At 40.8% G+C, this 18,357-nt stretch overlaps 1 protein-coding gene across 1 annotated transcript in view; it reads left to right on the top strand.

The window, feature by feature from the left end:
- Window positions 1-344: 344 nt before the first annotated feature.
- Window positions 345-18,357, top strand: part of St18 (ST18 C2H2C-type zinc finger transcription factor) — a 71,612-nt gene continuing 53,599 nt past the window's right edge. The window contains exons 1-5 of the mRNA XM_051159526.1: window positions 345-532; window positions 8,001-8,786; window positions 13,213-13,347; window positions 14,996-15,086; window positions 16,265-16,369. Of these exons, the coding sequence (XP_051015483.1) occupies window positions 361-532; window positions 8,001-8,786; window positions 13,213-13,347; window positions 14,996-15,086; window positions 16,265-16,369 (1,289 nt within the window). The 5' untranslated portion in view covers window positions 345-360. The remainder of the gene's footprint in view (window positions 533-8,000; window positions 8,787-13,212; window positions 13,348-14,995; window positions 15,087-16,264; window positions 16,370-18,357) is intronic.

The following is an 18,357-nucleotide window of genomic DNA, read 5'->3' as shown; positions in this document are numbered from 1 at the left end:
CTACTGGAGACCTACGATTTTTGCCATACCGGTACATTCTTTGGTTTATTTTTCACATTAGCTTTTTCTTGGGGCTTGAAAACTGACTCAAGTCTTCTTTCACCTCCTGAGTATTTAATGAAGTGAAGCAGTTTGGCATATGCTAACTCAGGAGTAATGGTAAGTTTTTAAACCCTTCTGATGGACTGTAACGTAGACTTTTTGGAGGCACTGTTAGCAATAATGATAAACTCTAAACTACAGGCCTCAAATTTCCAAGTGGTTTGGTAAAAGTCAAATGTCAAGCTGCAGCAAATGCCTTCTTCCTGTGTTCTTAATCTGCCCTGCTCTGCTCACTCCAGGGCTGCGTATGATTGCTCTATGGCGAAGAAGAGGAGAGCTGAAGAGCAGACACTGGGAGTGCCAGTTAACAAGAGGAAGTCTTTGTTAATGAAGCCTCGGCACTACAGCCCAGACATGGACTGCAAGGAAAACCCAGACAACAAGAATGAGGATGACAGCCTCTTAGAAACGAATGATCACTCCACTGCAGGTAGCAAAAAGGCATGGCCCATACTTTATATATTCCTGTCACCAAAAGTCAGTGTTGGTCAATGGAGAAGATATAGTTACTGTGGTTGTTAAACTATATTTGGGATTTGGAAACAAAAACCAAACAGTTGTTTCACTCAATGGTCACTTATTAAGGCCCATTTATTTTCTTTTTTAAAAATTTTTTATTATTAATTTATTCTTGTTACATCTCAATGGTTATCCCATCCCTTCTGTCCTCCCATTCTTCCCTCCCCTTTTCCCCTTATTCCCCTCCCCTATGACTGTTCCTGAGGGGGATTACCTCCCCCTGTATATTCTCATAGGGTATCAAGTCTCTTCTCCGTAACCTGCTGTCCTTCCTCTGAGTGCCACCAGGTCTCCCCCTCCAGGGGACATGGTCAAATGTGAGGCACCAGAGTACTTGAGAAAGTCATATCCCACTCTCCACTCAAGTGTAGAGACTGTTCTGACCATTGGCTAGATCTGGGTAGGGGTTTAAAGTTTACCACCTGTGAAATTTGTGGATAAATGGATTGAGCTAGAAATGATCATAATGAGTGAGTTAATCCAGAAACAGAAAGACTTAAATGGTATATACTCACTTATATCTGCATACTAGCCCAAGGGGCATGTCCCACCAAAGCCTTCACTTACCAGGAAACTGGTACAGAGGGGAGGACATCCTACTGGGACTCTAGATGAGAGAAGCATGGGAGAATAGCAAAGTAGAAGGATCCAGAGGGTCCTAGAAACCTACAAGTAGAACATTATGATAGGCAGATTTGGGCCCAGGGGTCCCGCTCAAACTAAGGCACCAGCCAAGGACAATACAGGTGGTAAACTTTAAAGGCCCACTTATTTTCATCAGAGTCTATTTAGGAGCTGTCATTTGAGCTTGACTGTGCCCAAGACTCACTTCAAGTCATGATTAGTTTTGCCTTTATGTAGAAAGTAGAAGATACTAAGCCTTAAAGCTGAAGAATCTGCCTGAGTTAATGCTTAATTCCAAAAAGAATCCTTCAAATTACAGGATATACTTAAACTTTAAGATAACTTTTCAATGGTAAAGGTTAATGTAATATTCACTAAATAGTATGGATACATACATTTATTACCTATGTATACAGCTAAAACAGTAATACATAATTTTTATCAATATGTTTAATATTATTTAGCCCCAAAATATAATAGTAATAACATGATTAGAGGTAGGTGTTCTATAAACATAATATTTTTATGTATTTTGAATAATACTTAATCGCTTGTAGAAGTGATCTAAAGTTGTTATTCTTGAGGCTTCTTCAATGGGAGAGCAATATAAAGAAAGAAACCTCTCTGCCTATATTTCTAAAATAAGTAATTTAAGTTTATAAAATAATACATTAGTAAATAATAAGAAATACATTAACACATTAAATGATACATTGATTCAATCCTTTGCATACCCCTCAGGTGTCCTTTTTAGGATTGGTGAAATGCAGCTACTACTTTAAGGGCTTAGAATTTGTTTCTTCCAGTTCTTAGTCGCTGACATTCACTTGCATACAGGAGTTTAAAGTGTCATTGATTGATTTGTCCAAGAGACTAAGGTGTCAGACATGCAAAAGTCTCAAAACAAAACCTCTGAAAAATTTAAGATATAAGGCTTGACTAACAGGAACTGGAATTAGATGTTCACATGTCCTATTACTCATATACTTCTACCAAATGTGACTTTTTAAATAATCAACATATAACAATACTAAATGATTTATTCAAAAATTAAATAAAATATAATAATATTTATACATCATATTTTTATAAATATAATTCTAGAGATACGCTTGGATATTATTTTAAAGATACAAAAACATATGGCCTGAGGACAAATTTCAGGTCACAGAATCTTCAGTATCTTGGCTAAATATTGAATATTCCATGGTTGAAACAATGTTGTCTTCTGATTTGTATATGGCTAATGACGTTTTAAAGCTTATTTCATTTAGTATATTATTTTAACCCTCAGGGCCCATATTTAAATTATAATTATCTTTAACTTTTTAAATTTTCTCGATCTGGCCACTTTTATGTATTGATTCATGGACACAGCAGGTGGAATCTGATGTGAGAAGAAGTGCTTAGATCACTGTGGAGAGTTAAGGTCTGTTCATGTAGCTAGTCCATAAGGCCAAAGACTTTATCAGGTTTGCAGACCTCCTACCTTCTGCTGTATATATTTCATCTTCATAAATACTTAGAATCTGGGAAGTGAATATATTGGTTAAATGTATTCAGTAAAATATTCAGTCATAAGCACTTACAGACATTTATTTGCAGGCTTACAGAGGCTAATGATTATATTTAATATTAGAACTACTACTGATAGTGATGCTGAAATTACCATAGTGCCTATTGATTTTCAGCTTTGTATATACTTCAGACAACATAAATGATACCATTTAGTCAATTTTACAATGTCACATACTATATAGAAACCTGGACTTGGTATTACAGATGAAATCATTAAAGAGAGTCAATTCTCAAGGTGGCGCAGTTTGCAGACTAGGGGAAAGTACTTAACAGACCATCTAAGAACAAGCAAAATAACTCTTTCTCTCTAGGCTCAGTCCCCCTTGCCCATACTCCCCTCAGAATGAATAGTGGGCAGAGTTTCCACAATGTCTAAAAATGACAGGTCATAAATGTTCTTATCCTAGGGCACCAGAGAAACGATTTTAAGTTGCCTTCAGCCACAGAAGGAAAGGTAGCCAAGGATAGTGCTCAGTCCAATAGAAGCGCACCTAATTTCAGTGCTCCTTGATTCCAGGCACTCAGAGTCTCTGCCTTAACAGGATTGTATCTGGTTGTATCTCCTGCTGTACAGCTCAGATAATTAGAGAATAAAGTACTTGTGAATGCTAAGGTCAGGCTCTTGAATCATGTAAGTTTTTTATCCCTCTTTATAGCCCAAACTGTATCCTACACACTAACCTGACTCAAAAAATTACATGTCAGCACTAGGGTGGGTGGTTAGACATCCCTTACTCCTTGGGGAAGGTAAACATTAGGAAACACGACAAGCTCAGACTCCTGGAAAAGACAGAAAATGAGAGTCATCATGGATTCAAAATATACCCATTGTCGAGTTCCCAGCAGCATGGCCACATGCCTGGGACCTGAAAATGCCTGCCAAGACACAGAAGTTTCTAGAGCTGAAAGCATACTTCCGATGTCACCCTCAAGAAAAATCAAATAAAGAACAAAATACTCCAGTCTCAGAACTTTAGAAGATAAATTCATTTTTCTATGGCTTTTATTCCTGCCAAAATTTGGTATTCAAAAGGCCTAATGAAAGAATATGCCTGTTGTCCTCCCTGGTTATAGAAATAGAACCAAAGCCAGTAGTCAGTCATAAAAAGGAAAAAAGCAGTTACACTAAGGAGTTTATTCTAAAATTAGTGAAGGCTTCTCAGGACTTCTAAAGTTCTATTTCAGAGTAAAGACATATAGATAGATAGATAGATAGATAGATAGATAGATAGATAGACAGACAGACAGACAGACAGACAGACTGACTGACGGATGTGATGTCCTTAACTACCAACCACTCATCATGGAAAACTTGGTTTATAGTCAGGAAATAAATGTGAGCTTTTATATACCAGACAAAAACCTATTTTTGATCTGCAAACAAAGTTTCCCAATCCAAGTCCCTGCCCACCACAAATGCTTGGAAGTTCACAAAGGATGAACAAAAGCTCAGGCCATTTCTGAAACTGCCAACCTGTGCCTTGCTGTGAGTTGACACAGGGGTTCCCAATCTGCCATCTTTGTGTATTAGCAAAGTTAACATATGAGTTTTATGAGAGTTTTGTGTTGTTTGTATTTGCATATTTTGACCCATAACTTTAAGGATCATTGTTCCTTCTAGCCCAAGTTAACTGGGAGTAGATTCAAGGGTCTTCCTATAAATTTATTATGGAAAATATCTCAGTTTAGAAAAGTATTTGGCGGGGCTGGAGGGATGGCTCAGAGGTTAAGAGCACTGTCTGCTCTTCCAAAGGTCCTAAGTTCAATTCGCAGCAACCACATGGTGGCTCACAACCATCTATAATGAGATCTGGTGCCCTCTCCTGGCCTGCAGGTGTACATACAAGCAGAATAGTGTATACATAATAAATAAATAAATAAATAAATAAATAAATCTTTAAAAAAAAAAGTATTTGGCTATTAATATTCTTGGTATTTTCTCCAAAGAATGGCTATATTACACGAGCCATCTTGCAAGGCATTTCTACACTGCAGGATACTTGTAGTTTGTAACAAACAAAGATACAAACTTGAAGCCATGTGGCCTTTGGTCTGGACTCAGCCCTCCACTGAATAGTTGTGTGGTCTTGAGCAAGTCACGAGAGACTTGGAACTGCAGTTTCTCTGTGAGGTGGACTAGAAAGCATGTTGTAGTATTGTGAAATAGATAATGGAGCAGTCTGCGAGGTGCATCAGTCCGTTGTCCCAGGAAAGGTCAGTGGATCATCTAGTCACTGGCCCATCCTCATTCTGAAGAAGAACGTCTGGTTGCCAGAGACCAACAGCTGACTAGGGTTATGCAAGTGGACGCTGCCTAGCCAGCAGCAGATGCAGTCTCTAAACTTCACATATTTGTCTGTTGTCCCCTAGCTTCTAGCTCTGAGGGGTGGATGTGAGTCTGTGCTGCAGTCCTCAAAGCATGTATGGTCACACTGCAGAGCCTTCCTCTCTATGCCCTCTGAAGTTTCTTAGGAGTGACTTCTACTGATGAATATAGATAGGCCAATCTTATTCATGTTGAGGAGTCCATTAGTCCCCTGATGTTACAGTTTTAAAGATAGCATCTGAGGAAGGAGAGAAAAGCAGTCACGTACTGAGTGCCCATTGTATGTTCCTGTGATCTCTGCAGTGGCTCCGAAGGCTGTGCTGCTGTCTCCACAGTACAAATGGAAACCCCAGGCTCAGGCAGGCTAAATAGCCTGTCCAGCAAGTGCAGACACTAACAGAGCTCAAGTTCCACCCCTCTGCAACAACAGACCCTACCACTCCCCAGGAAAATAATACTGCAGAGTAGAGAAAACAGGTTGGGGGGGGACATGGCAGAGCTGGGAGAAACCAGCACCTTGTCACAGATCTGTCATGTTTAAAAGCTAACTTAGGGGTTTTTTTCTCATGCTCACAGAACAAGGAAAGTTGGTTGGTGGCTTGTCCCTAGCCCTAGAACCCAATGTGTGTGACACATGTGAAAGCCCCTGGCTGTGGGACTTCTCTCTTTCTGAAGAATAATTAATAAATATTTTCTTTTAGCATATAACAAACAGTTGAACCAAACAATGATGTAAACTGGAAATGACCCAAAATGCAAGCAGTTGGCAGTCACTCAGTGAAGTGCATTGTCGTGCACATGTGCGAGTTTGTCTCTCCGCCTCTCTGGTGATCTGCACTTAATAGGAATATTTTAAACTATGTAGCTAAGCAACAGAGGTAATTGTTGCTTTCTAGAGCTTTTGTTAGCACTCTAACACAGCCCAAATATGCATAATTAGGTATAATGTCTATAAATCATTATTGTACACATGTGGGTAGTTAAGTGGAGTGAGAGAATAGTTCAATGAATTGAGCATATTCACTGAAAATGCTTTTTATTTGTTTTCTGTAGTTCATAATACTTTAAAATTATCATAACCCTTTACACTTTCTCTTAATAGCCAACTGTGATATTGAGAGAAACTTCATTTGCATTTTAGACTATGTTTAATATATTATTTAAAGCTGGAGCTGCTCTGATACGGATTCAGGCAAGGATAGGCCCATCCTATCAACGTTATGTGCTTGTTTATCCAGCCTCTTTTCTAGGAACTGAAATGTTAAATTTTTCAGTTTGTGTTGAATAGAGCCCAACAAAAGACTGCACCCTATAATCAGCATTATTTACAGGGACTAGTGTTGTGACTGAATTCTTCTCTGCATCCAAAAATGCTTTTAGTTACTATGGCAATATTTACTTGATCCTGGCAGTCCAGTGTTGATTTGGGGAGATAATTACCAGAAAGGAAGATGATGGAGATGTATTTTTGAGTGTCCTTGTCAGAGACAATGTTTATTAAAAAAAAAAACTGAATGAGACAAAAAAAATGCTCATTGTCTCCCAGGCAGACACCCTCTGCCACAGCTTCACGCTTATGGCTGTACTTTCTTTCCCTCCAAAGACGTTTATTAACACAGAATGCACTTCACTTGGTGTCTTTAACAGTCTGTAAGGACACTTATCATCTTATGCTTTCCATCCCCCACACGCCTTTGAAATGGTTGGCTTTTTGTTTGATTTTTTTTGTGCCGGTGGGCATCACAGGACTCTTGGTGGGCCACTTGATACATTTCACAGCCTGGTGTTCACTGAGAATCCACATGCTCATGGCTAGTTTTCACTGGGGCAGCTTTGGTGAACTGACCATACATACATACACACACACACACACACACACATGAAAAGTAAAGGCACAGTACTGACATCTACTTTAGACTGGCCTGGGCACTTGGAGGCCTGCTCTTGGTCATAGACCACAAGTTGTTCAAATTTGACATCCTCAAACCTTTCATTTCCTGTGCTTTATAACACAAATGCATGGACCTATCAGACAAGAAAATGTATAACTATTTAAAATATCTAAGCCTTATGATTTCCCATTTATGGTTTTTTGAATATAGAATTGCAATGTGACACTGAAAAGTAGCCAGGAAGACCTCAGATTCTCAGTGTCCCTCAGTTACGATCTCTATATAAAGGTGTTTGTATCTTAGTTAACATTGCATAAAAGCTAAGAATATTTCTTAAGAAACCATAGAGAATATAATTGAAATAATTTCCAAAGGTACATTGCCATGATCCAGGGAAATTTGTGGAACATTCCTCTGCAGTGTGTAGCATGTGTACTCAGTTTGCTCCTGGTCGCTAAGATATAGAAATGTAAGAGGGTGTAACATGTGTGATGCTGTGTTCAAAGTACCAATTTCTGTTAACGACAGTACCCTAAGAGGACTTTGCATTTCATATGCAGAAGATTACAGAAGGACTAAACTTACTTTATTCTACAACATTTATATTTTCTTATCAAACATTTGTAAAATTAATAGACACTACACATTATGCATATTTTGTAAGCGTACCAGTATCCATGTACTTATACATGTAGATTCATCCATAGATATGTGCATATACATGTATATGAATAGTTATGCAAGCTTATTAAAATATTTTTGGCTTTTGGCTTCTTGTTTGGTGATTGGCTACTTTGTAGAGATAGTATCTCACTTGACAGCCAGACTAGGCCTGCACTTGCTAGCCTCCTGCTGATGTTTTCTAAGTATTGGGATTACGGGACCCTGCCACTATGCCCAGGGTGTTAAATATTTTTTTGTTCTGTTCTTTTTCAATATCTGTTTTCTTTTTTTCATAGAGGGAATCATGATAAAGTCCATGGATGAGACCCTTCATTTACCTGCACAAGAAAACTCCCTTCAGAAGGAAGACCGATACACATCTTATCCAGAGCTCATGGTCAAATCTCTGATGCACTTAGGCAAATTTGAAGAAAGTGCATCTGTGCAGACCATAAGTGAGAAGTTAAATGACAGTGGCATCCAGTCTTTAAAAGCAGAGAGTGAGGAGGCAGATGAATGCTTTGTGATTCATTCAGATGATGGGAGAGACAAAGTCCACGGGTCCCAGCCACCTTTCTGCTCTTCTGGTGACAGCGAAAGTGACTCTGACAGTGCAGAGAATGGGTGGGCCAGTGGTTCTAACTCATCAGAGGACACTGACCCTCACAGAGGCCCCAAACACAAGCTGACATACAACAAAAAGGACCTGTTGGAAGTTCCAGAGATAAAAGCTGAAGGTAACAAATTTATCACCTGTGAGGACAGGTGTGACTCTAGCACAAATGGCAGAGACCCACAGAACTCTCACCCGGAGCCCTTGGCGATGCATGCCCCGCCTTCTTTCCCAGATGTTGAAGATGGAGAGAGCCTGGCCAGAGTTACAGAAGAGCCTGGAGAAATGGAGAAAGCAAAGGGGAACCTGAGTTTGCTGGAGCAGGCTATTGCTCTACAGGCTGAGCGAGGTTCTGTCTTCCATCATACCTACAAGGAGCTGGACCACTTTCTCCTGGACCACCTAGCAAGGGAACGCAGGCAAACCAAAGTCACTGACACTAATGGACGACAGATCTTTAACAATAAACGTAAGCACATTTTTATGTTCATTCCAGGAAGGAAATTTATTTAGAGGGGGAAAATGTTAAATGCACTTGTTTCTAGATTAGCCCTTTGACAATTAATTGTAATTTAAAAATCCGTTCATAATTGTGAACTTGCCATTTCTTACTTTGTAAATACTCTTTCGGTTGCTGTTAACTCAAGGTCTGTGGATGCTATAGTGTCTTAATACCTGAAAAACATTACTTTACCTTATTTTCTCATTGAATTGGCTCTTCAGAATTACCTCAGACATTTTAACGGTCCTTAGACAAATCATTCTACTCCTTGTGTTGGCATTATGGGGCTGCTTTAAACCTTCAAAATAACAGACATTAAGTCACTTGTAAGCTAGGTGGGATGTGGCGAGCCTTCTTAGGATAAAACTGGAGGTTAGTAGTCTTGTAAGATGGTGCTCTTCCTAGCTCACCTGTGGGAGCCCACAGAGACCAAGATTAGACTTAAGCTGAATTAGGGAATGTGCTTGGAGAAGACCTTAGATTGTTCTTCCAACATGAGCGGAATGGTCCATCTTCCCTGAGGGAGGACTATGCCTGTTCTCACACCAGAAGCCTGTACTGTTGGTGAGTGACTATTCCCATAGCCCACAGGTGCCCAGAGATCCCATTTCACATGGGTATTTTTAGGGTCCAGTCAGACTCACACCTCCAAAGATTAAGTTTTGTTTCAGCAAAGTTTTCTAGAGACCGTTAGATCGCCACCCCCCCCCCCGAAATCTGATAACCACAGAATCTGGGAAAGAAATTAGGAAATACCATGGTCATAGGTCTTGAAGGTTGAGAGGAACGACTTCTGTTTTTGTTAGAAGTTCTGATCAGGGAAAGTGAAAAGTGAATTGTTGGTAATTTTAGTCCATATTGATACTTAGCTGCTATTTATCAAATAATACCATGCAACTCTGAGAAAATAGAAAGACTAAGTACAGCAAGGATGCTGCTGATTCACAAACACCCTGCAAGGATCTGAATGGAAACAGAACGTTAATACCAAATGTGTGGCTTGAGACGGCATATAGTTGATAGCTCTGTGCACTATCAGTATATAATGTGTTAATTTCTCCTTACCATTTTTACAAGATAAACTACAAAACCTGAAAAAATATGAAGTTCAATCTAAGTCATATTTTGTTGGTTTTAAGGTCTATATTCCCCTACTTAACATCCCTTAAATCAGAAGGGCATGCAATAGATTAACCTTCAATAATTTTTGTTCTATTTAAATAACATACAACATAAGATTTTTCAGCTTACAGCTGATGATGTTTTACAAGCAGTGTAACCCCGTGTTTGTAAGAACTTTATTTTTAACTTTAACTTAAAATACTTGATGATCTTTTGGTTATCTTATAAGATTTAAAAATCACCATACATTTTCAAAATTAATAACACAATAGGCTGTGTATAGCAACCCTTGGTAGTTTAGTGGCTTCGAACACTATTGGGGAGACTGGAAGAACTAACAAGATGTCTATGGCACAGGCCTGGCATTGCTTTAGGGTTCAATGCTTCTGGAAGATAAACAGGTCCAGATGAGGCAAGTGTGGAAGGAGGGATCCATGTGGCTATGCCTGTGTAGATGCTGACCCTGCAGAACTCTCACTCTGCATTCACACACCCATTCTTCCATGCTCCTAGAACCAGGAATTTGAGGGCATTGTTCCTTGACCTCTATTCTATGTTTATAGGTCATCAATCAGGCCATCATTTTGCCATCTTCCTTAAAATACTGTTCTGATTTGGGGGACACTTTGGTCATGGACCCCTCTGTTAAGGAGAGAATATTAGGATTTTAGCATGCTGTTCTACCTGTGTCTACAGAGGAGCCAGCAGTAAGTTTGTTAAACTCTGGGCATTTGGAGAGGAGGCCGCAGTGTAGGCACTGGGCTGCCCATTGCAAGCCGCTTGTCAAGAGGAGCAACAGGAACAATGGCACAAGTCTGTCTGGTGTGAGGGAGGATGGTCCCAGGCAAACCGCGACACAGTAGCACCAGAGTATGAAGTCTCCTCATTGTGCAGTGCTATACAAAGAAAATGAAAGAGGCAGGCTGTGAAGCTGCCCTGTGCCTGTGCTCTGGTTTCTTATCATGCAGACAGGTTCTGCCCTCCAGAGCATTTCATCTGCAGCTTTGTTTGGGGAGGCCCAGGAGAGAGCGGCAGACAAAGGTGCATGGTGGACTGTCAGTGGGCCCCACCTGGGCAGGTGCCAGCCCTGTTATCTCCAACACCCTTTCTGGCTTCCCTCAGACACAGTGTGCTGAGGAGGGGAAGTGATTAGCGCCAACCCTGTCAGTGCTTAGAAATGTGGTGTCACGTGGACGCAATCCAAGAGAGGAAACGCATCAAAATAGACACTGTAGTTGTCTCTTCTCTGTGAGTGGCACTTTGCAATGGTGTCAAACCCCCCAGTTCACTTCCATCAAAACCTCCAAAGGTTTTGACCAGTGGCCTACAGGTTTTACATTATAGGTAAAACTTGTGTGCACAAAGTCATAGAACATCACAGTCTTAATATACTCTTTTTCTCTTACAGAATACAGAAAGGAATGCCCCCAACACCAATTGTTTCAGCTAAATCCTGTCTTTAGTTAACAGTGCTGTTTCCTGTGCATCCCTGTCCTTGGTTGTTCTTTGTGTACTTGCAACATTCTGCATTCAGCCTCCTGACTGGTCCTGACCTGTCACTGCTGGCTACAACTTGGAGGATCCTCAGCCCCTCCTTTTTGTACTGAAACCATGCCCCCATGTAATTGGATTACACACAGCCTGCTGTGCCCCATCTGCCCAGGACTGCTTGTAATCCAACAACTGGAGTGCCTTGGTATCACAGAGGCATGTCTGTTTGTGCAAGGTAGTGGCCTGGAGATGTCTGACACATCCCATGTCAGTGACCTGCTCTGAGTGGTTCCTTTCGAGCCTGAGGGTGTGGACTTCCCATCCCCGCATGACAGGGCCTTTCCCCTGCTACAGGCCAGCAGCTTTGTGAGCAGGATCATGTAGATTACTTATTGTCACCATGGCCGTCAAGCCTGCTCAGCATTCTTGATCGTCCTCCTTGAGCACCCACATCCCCTCTTTCTCTGGGGATTTGCATACTCCTTCTGGTTTGCTCACCACCACAAAAACACATTTTCTCCTGATGAGTGCCATCATGAATACAAGTTGGAGCGGTTTGGAGCATAAGGTTGTATTTTTATGTCAAGTTCAGTTACCATTTTGGCCATAAGTGTATGTATGTGTGTATATGTGTGTATGTGTTATATGAAGAACATGTGTACGTGTGTGTGCAAGTATGTACACCTGTGCAAGTGTCTAGGAGCATACATGCACATATGTGTGTTTGCACAGGTTCATGTGTATACATGTGTGCATGTATGTGCCTACACAAGTGTGTGCATGTGTCTGTGTGTATGTTTTTGCCAACCTCATCCATATTCTTATTCTGTACTCATTCATGTCATGCATTTATAAGCCTCTCTCATTCTCAACCATAAGTACCAGGAAATCAAACTCCTGGTATTATCTTCAGCCTTTCCATCATGTGCTCCTATCGTGTGGTAGTTGGCACTCCCTGGGAGCCCCAGCCTCACAGATGCTAAGTCCTCAGTGTCTAGAAAGCCCCATTCTCTGTAATTCCTTCTCCTCAGATGCCCCCACTAGAACATTTCCCTCTAAAAGAGTCTTTCATCACCTCAGCTCTGAGTTTCTGCAGCAGTGACCATAGCTTCCCTCCATGGTCACTGCATCTACTCTACTCCTAAGAGACAGACCCTAAGGAATTCAGAATTTGGGGCATTTTTATAGCACTTGGTTGTGTAGGACACAGTCTCTTGACCCTGGCCACCATCAGCTGCTCTGCACAAAGCAAGCTCAACTTTTATGTGAGTAGCTGGTCCACTCCCAAGTTCACCTGCTGCCAGGGACCCACAAGGACAAAAGCCAGAGAGGCCTTCTGCCAATATGGTGGGCTCTTTGTCTTGTAATTTTATACCTGCCATTTCCTAAATTCTTTCAATAGAGGATGGTTTGAGGTTAAATAAATTCTCCCTTCTTGCTTTTCTTTTTTCCTTTTTCCTTTTCAGGAGCATGTTCACCTTCTGGCACAAAGTGACTTTTCATAATAAGGACTTAACTACAATATGTGACATGACAACTTAAAACCATCTCTGTATTTTAATAGTCCCTTGCCCTGTGTCAGCCTTTGCTTAGGAATCCAAGAAAATTGAAAATGTGTTTTGCTTCCACGGGTCTTAGTTGAGGGTTTTATTCAAGGCAACTTAAGAAGAATGTTTATGGTGGCAGAACTGAATAGAGTGTGAGTGACACCCGCAAGGCCACTCTATTGAATGATGGGGAAGCGGTGCCATGTGAGTGTCTCAATTCAATTTCTCTATAGATTCGCCAAGGCCTGAAAGGAGGGAGGCCAAGTGCCCCATTCCTGGCTGTGACGGCACGGGGCATGTAACGGGGCTCTATCCCCACCACCGCAGCCTTTCTGGGTGCCCCCACAAAGTGCGAGTTCCTCTGGAGAGTGAGTACCCCTTTTCCTGGGGACACCCCTATTTTGTCATGCACACAGTACAGCCTCACAGCGTGGCTTTCTGTTGCATCTCCACTTGTCAAGTGGTTTCTGTCTAACTCTGTGAGGGGTTTTGGGTCTTGGGGTTTTTTGGTTGGTTAGTTTATTATTTTGTTTGTTTTTGTTTTTTTGAGACAAGGTCTGGTGTCTAGCATCAGACTTATGGAGATCACCTATCTCTTTCTCTACTATTGTTATTGAAAAGGTAGCTCATTAACCATAGTGTCAAGGAAGTGGGGATCTTATCACAACACAGGGTACGTAGGAGATAGTCAGGAAGACAGTGTATAAGAGCACTAGTGCCTTTCTGTGGGAGATTCTGCAAGGCGGGGTCTATATGTGGCTTAAGAATGTCCCTAGTCCTCTGGTTCCCAACTCTGAGATGATTTTACAAAAGGAGAGTGGCCCATAGTGTGAAGCAGCTGAGGTGTGAGCTGCAAAGTTGTTGACTGGCATCCCAAGAAGGCACCTTGTGGACAGTTTGCACACTGTCTATGACCTGGCTAGCCCTGAAAAAGGCAGCTACATACACAGAATCAGTAAGACCCAAGAGGTCAAACATGGCTATAGAAAAAAAAGTCAGCATTATTGCTTAGTGTGATAGTATGTTCCTTCCCAGCCTGAAGTGAACATCTAGTCTCCATGCAGAGGAAGGAGGGTACCCTGGCCTCCTACCCTGCCCTCACCATGAGAGCACATGCTTCTTGGAATTCTCTCAAGATGCCCTGTTACATCTGAGCCCCCCTCAGAGCAACAACAACTTTTCTTCCCTCACCCCTCCCATCATGTTTCATCAATGTTCTGGGCCATAGAGTTGAAGGGAAGGACTAGCTGAAAACACTGGTATGTTACACAATTTCTTATCTATTTCTTGGGACAGTTCTTGGGCCAGTTGAGTGTAAGTATTTGGCAAGTCACTAGCTTTTCCCCACCCAAGCCAGCTCAGCATTATGAGCTCCTCCGTGCAACCCTTTGAGGCTTCATTCAGCTTTACTCTTACCCCTAGTCATCGGGCAGGGGAAGCATGGATGGGCAGATGCAAAAAGACACCGCCTCAGAAACAAAAAAGACTACATGCATGCACAAAAATCCAAGTTACAAGCAAAAGATTGAAAGAGCTGTGTGGAAAAACAAGTTCTCTGCTGCTGTGGAGAAATGTGCTTAGAAGGACAGGTGAGAGCACAGAGCTTCTCAGTTCAGAGTAGAGAGGCAGCAGGGACTGTCCTGAAATGTGCATGGTCTCAGAGCTACACAGAACTGCTCCTCAATCGAATGTGAAGAGATCTAGGTTTTTTACCATTGGGAAGTCAGAGCAAATTGGACATGAATTTACTTTCTGGGTTTCATTTCTGAAGTTATCAGGGGCTTTTGTTCACATTGAACACAAATACACACACACACACACACACATAATAAATATATATATATATATATATATATATATATATATATATATATATATATATATATATATCAGGAAGAGGCATGGGAGAAATGCTTACCTGACAACATTTGAATGTAACATGGAGAAGTAAACTTGATAGTGCGTTATGTATGTATGGTACATTTTCTTCCCTTTAACATGCTATTCTGTGCTTAGTTCTTGCCATGCATGAGAATGTGCTCAAGTGCCCCACCCCAGGATGCACAGGAAGGGGGCATGTGAACAGCAACCGCAACACTCACAGAAGGTAATTATGATAACTTGCCAATCAGTTTCCACAAATGAAATAATGGGCCACATGTTCAGAGGATTGTTAGGTCACTATTGAATGTTATGGTCTTGAAATAGCTAACAAGTAGTCTCAATCTCAGGAAAATTTATAGTGGTGATCAGGTAAAATAATGAAGCAATTGTATTTGAAGATGCTTGTGCTCCATGTCCGCAGAGACACACACACAGGACACATTCTTTTCTGCCCCAGATCACACCAGCATTTGTGGGTATTGGAGGAGGGCATTAGTGTTCCTTATGGGGCATCATGAGTCCCACTCAGTAGACCTACAGAAGGGCTTCACTGGACAGTTCAGGGGTTTTGACTGTAAATCCTGCAAAGGGTAGATGCTATTTTTATTAATATTGAAACTAAAATAAGCACGTTTGTTGATATTTACATACATATATGGCATATATGGTATATGTATTATAAATATTTTAAGTAATTTTTATTATTTATTTGTATTTTTTAATATGTCTAGGTATTCTGTCTGCATGCATGTCTCTGCACCACATGTATTCAGTGCCAACAGAGGCTAGAAGAGGGTGTGGTATCTCCTACAACTGGAGTTATACAATCCCAGGTCCTCTAGAAGAACAGCCAGTGTTCTTAACCACAGAGTCATCTCTTCAGCTATGGAGTTTTTAATTTTTATGCACACATTTTATATTACATGTGGAATGTGTGGATATGAGCTATGATTTGGCTTACAAGAATATTACCAAAAGATTTCATATTTGTGTTTTTAATTTAAACTAACTTATAAAATTTAGTCTCTAAAGTTTTGCTAAAGTTCCTAAGCTAAATCGTGGAATTATGCTAACTTCTGTAGTCAGACAAGTGTAACTCAGAATGAGCACATTGTACTTAAAATACTGAGTTTCAGAAGCCTTTTGGTACTCTGCATTACATAATATTTTGATTTTTCTTTAATTGTATTCATTACTTGTCGCCTATCAGATGGAGCTAGGGAAGAAATGTAGACACTGCAGTTTGCAAACCCTTTGGGATCTTTTGTATGACAACGGTGCTAAGTGAACTATTAATATGACTTAACATTTGCTGTGTGCCAAGGGTGTTGTATGCCTGTGCCAAGGCAGACCACATTGTCACGCTCACTCACAGCCTCCAACTCTTCTCTTTTGAAACAGTCTTTCTGGTTGTCCAATTGCTGCAGCTGAAAAGTTGGCAATGACCCAGGACAAAAGTCAACTTGATTCTTCTAACACTGGGCAGTGTCCCGAGCAGGCTCACAGGTAAGGACCCTCAGGATGTGGCTTATACCTTCTGTCCATGTTGGAATTCACCCAGACGAGCCTCTGTTCCTTGTGTGTCATTTCGCTGTGGTCTCCATGTCATGTTCAGTCACCAGTAGATTGATGTGGGCAGGCAGTTTGCAAGACTAGGGGATAATAGCATCATTCAAAGGATCTAAGTTCATAACTTCAAACACTTCATAAGTTTGCCCTAACGTCTATATCTTTACAAGACTAGCATAGCATGGGTGAACCTAAAGGAATGAAATATACAATCACATACTTTAATAGGATTTCTCAGTCACTAATATAATACCAGGCAGCCTCCCATTTGTGACTGCTATCTTTTGTACCTAGAGGAAAATCAGGAACATTTCAAAGTATGTGATGTTATGTGTTCCCTGTAGGTCCACAGATGCACAGGACTTCTGTAATAGGTAGCTTGTAACAAAGTCTCCTATATCCCCGAGTGCCTAGATTGCACAGAACATCTAGTAGTTTGGAAGATATTTGACATAAAATGAATGTTGATACTTAAGGCAATGATTAGTGTATTTTGTAACAGTCATACACATAGTTAAGAGTTTTTGAGGGTAAAGAAAGATTATCAAATAACTGTTGTTAGTGAGCCACTAAAATGCAAAACAACTAGTAAGCACTGAAGTATTTCCAGAGTGTCTTAGTTTGCTTTTTGTTCTTGTAAACAAATGGTCTGACTAAAAGCAAAGTATGGGGGAATGGATTTATTTGGTTTATACTTCCAGGGCACAATCCAACACTGAGGGAAGTCAGAGCAAGAATAAAAGCTGTGAGTGTGGGCTAGTGTGTCATAGTGGTTAAGAGCACTGGCTATTCTTGCAGAAGACTGAGGTTCCGTTCCCAGCACCCATGTGGAAGTATACAACCCCACACAAAGCTTCAGTTCCCAGAGATCCAGCACATTCTTCATGCAGGAAAACATTTATGTACACAAAACAAAGATAATGAATTCAAGCAGGAACCAAAGAAGAAACCAAGGACCAGAACTGCCTACTGGCTCACTCTCTGTCTACCAAGGCCTATTTGCTACACATCCCAGGCCAGCCTGTGCAGGAATGGGTGCTGGCCTCAGAGAGCAGGGCCCTCACACCAGCCGTAAATCAAGACAGCGGCCACGGCCCAGCCTGATCTGAGCAGTCCCTCAGCTGAGGTTCCTGTTCTCAAGTGAATTCCAGGTTGTGTCAAGTTGACGATTTAAAAAAGCACACAGGATATGGTTTCCTTTGATATTTTTCTTTTACAGAGCCAATGAAAAGAATCATAACTGGCATTCGAGTCACATCAAGTTAAAAATCACAAATTACTAAATATGTAGCAATAAGAAATCTTAACATGAGGTCTTTTATTACTGTTGGAATGTTCTCTTGATTCTCCCTAAGTATGCTTATAGAGAACTAAAGTTGAGGGTTTTGTTTTCGTTTTTGTTTTTTTTAGTTTACTCATAGCTTTAAAAACTAATGTCATTTTAGATTAGAGTATTTCTGCAACTTTAGTGTGATAAGCAAATTTACAACAAGATCCACTCATCCCTTTATTTCTTTTTTCAAAAGCACTTTTTCATACAATGTATTTTGGTCAGATTATTCCCCCTCCCCCAACTTCTCCCAGGTTTTCCCAACCTCCTTACCCATCCAATCTAATGTGTGTGCTTACCCACTCTCCCCACTGTTGATTAATTTTATATAACTGTGTTTGTTTCTTAACCCAGTTATCACACAAGTAATTGAGACTCTTTTATATTTGTTTATAAGGCTTTACAATCTTGAGCAGTTTAAGTCTGTTCTTAACCCACCCTGTTATCCTGATGCCATCTTTGTCAAAATCCTCAAATTACTTACATCTTTGTTCTGGCTGAATCTTCTTCATCTCTCCTGCACCTCTGCCTGTGGCCAAAACCCTTTCTGAATCTCTTACTTCCTCTTCTAACTCCTCCTCCCCTGGCTGGCAGG

The sequence above is a fragment of the Acomys russatus genome, chromosome 2, assembly GCF_903995435.1.
Source record: "Acomys russatus chromosome 2, mAcoRus1.1, whole genome shotgun sequence".
NCBI classification, from domain to species: Eukaryota; Metazoa; Chordata; class Mammalia; order Rodentia; family Muridae; genus Acomys; species Acomys russatus.
This window is presented reverse-complemented; position numbering and strand designations above follow the sequence as displayed.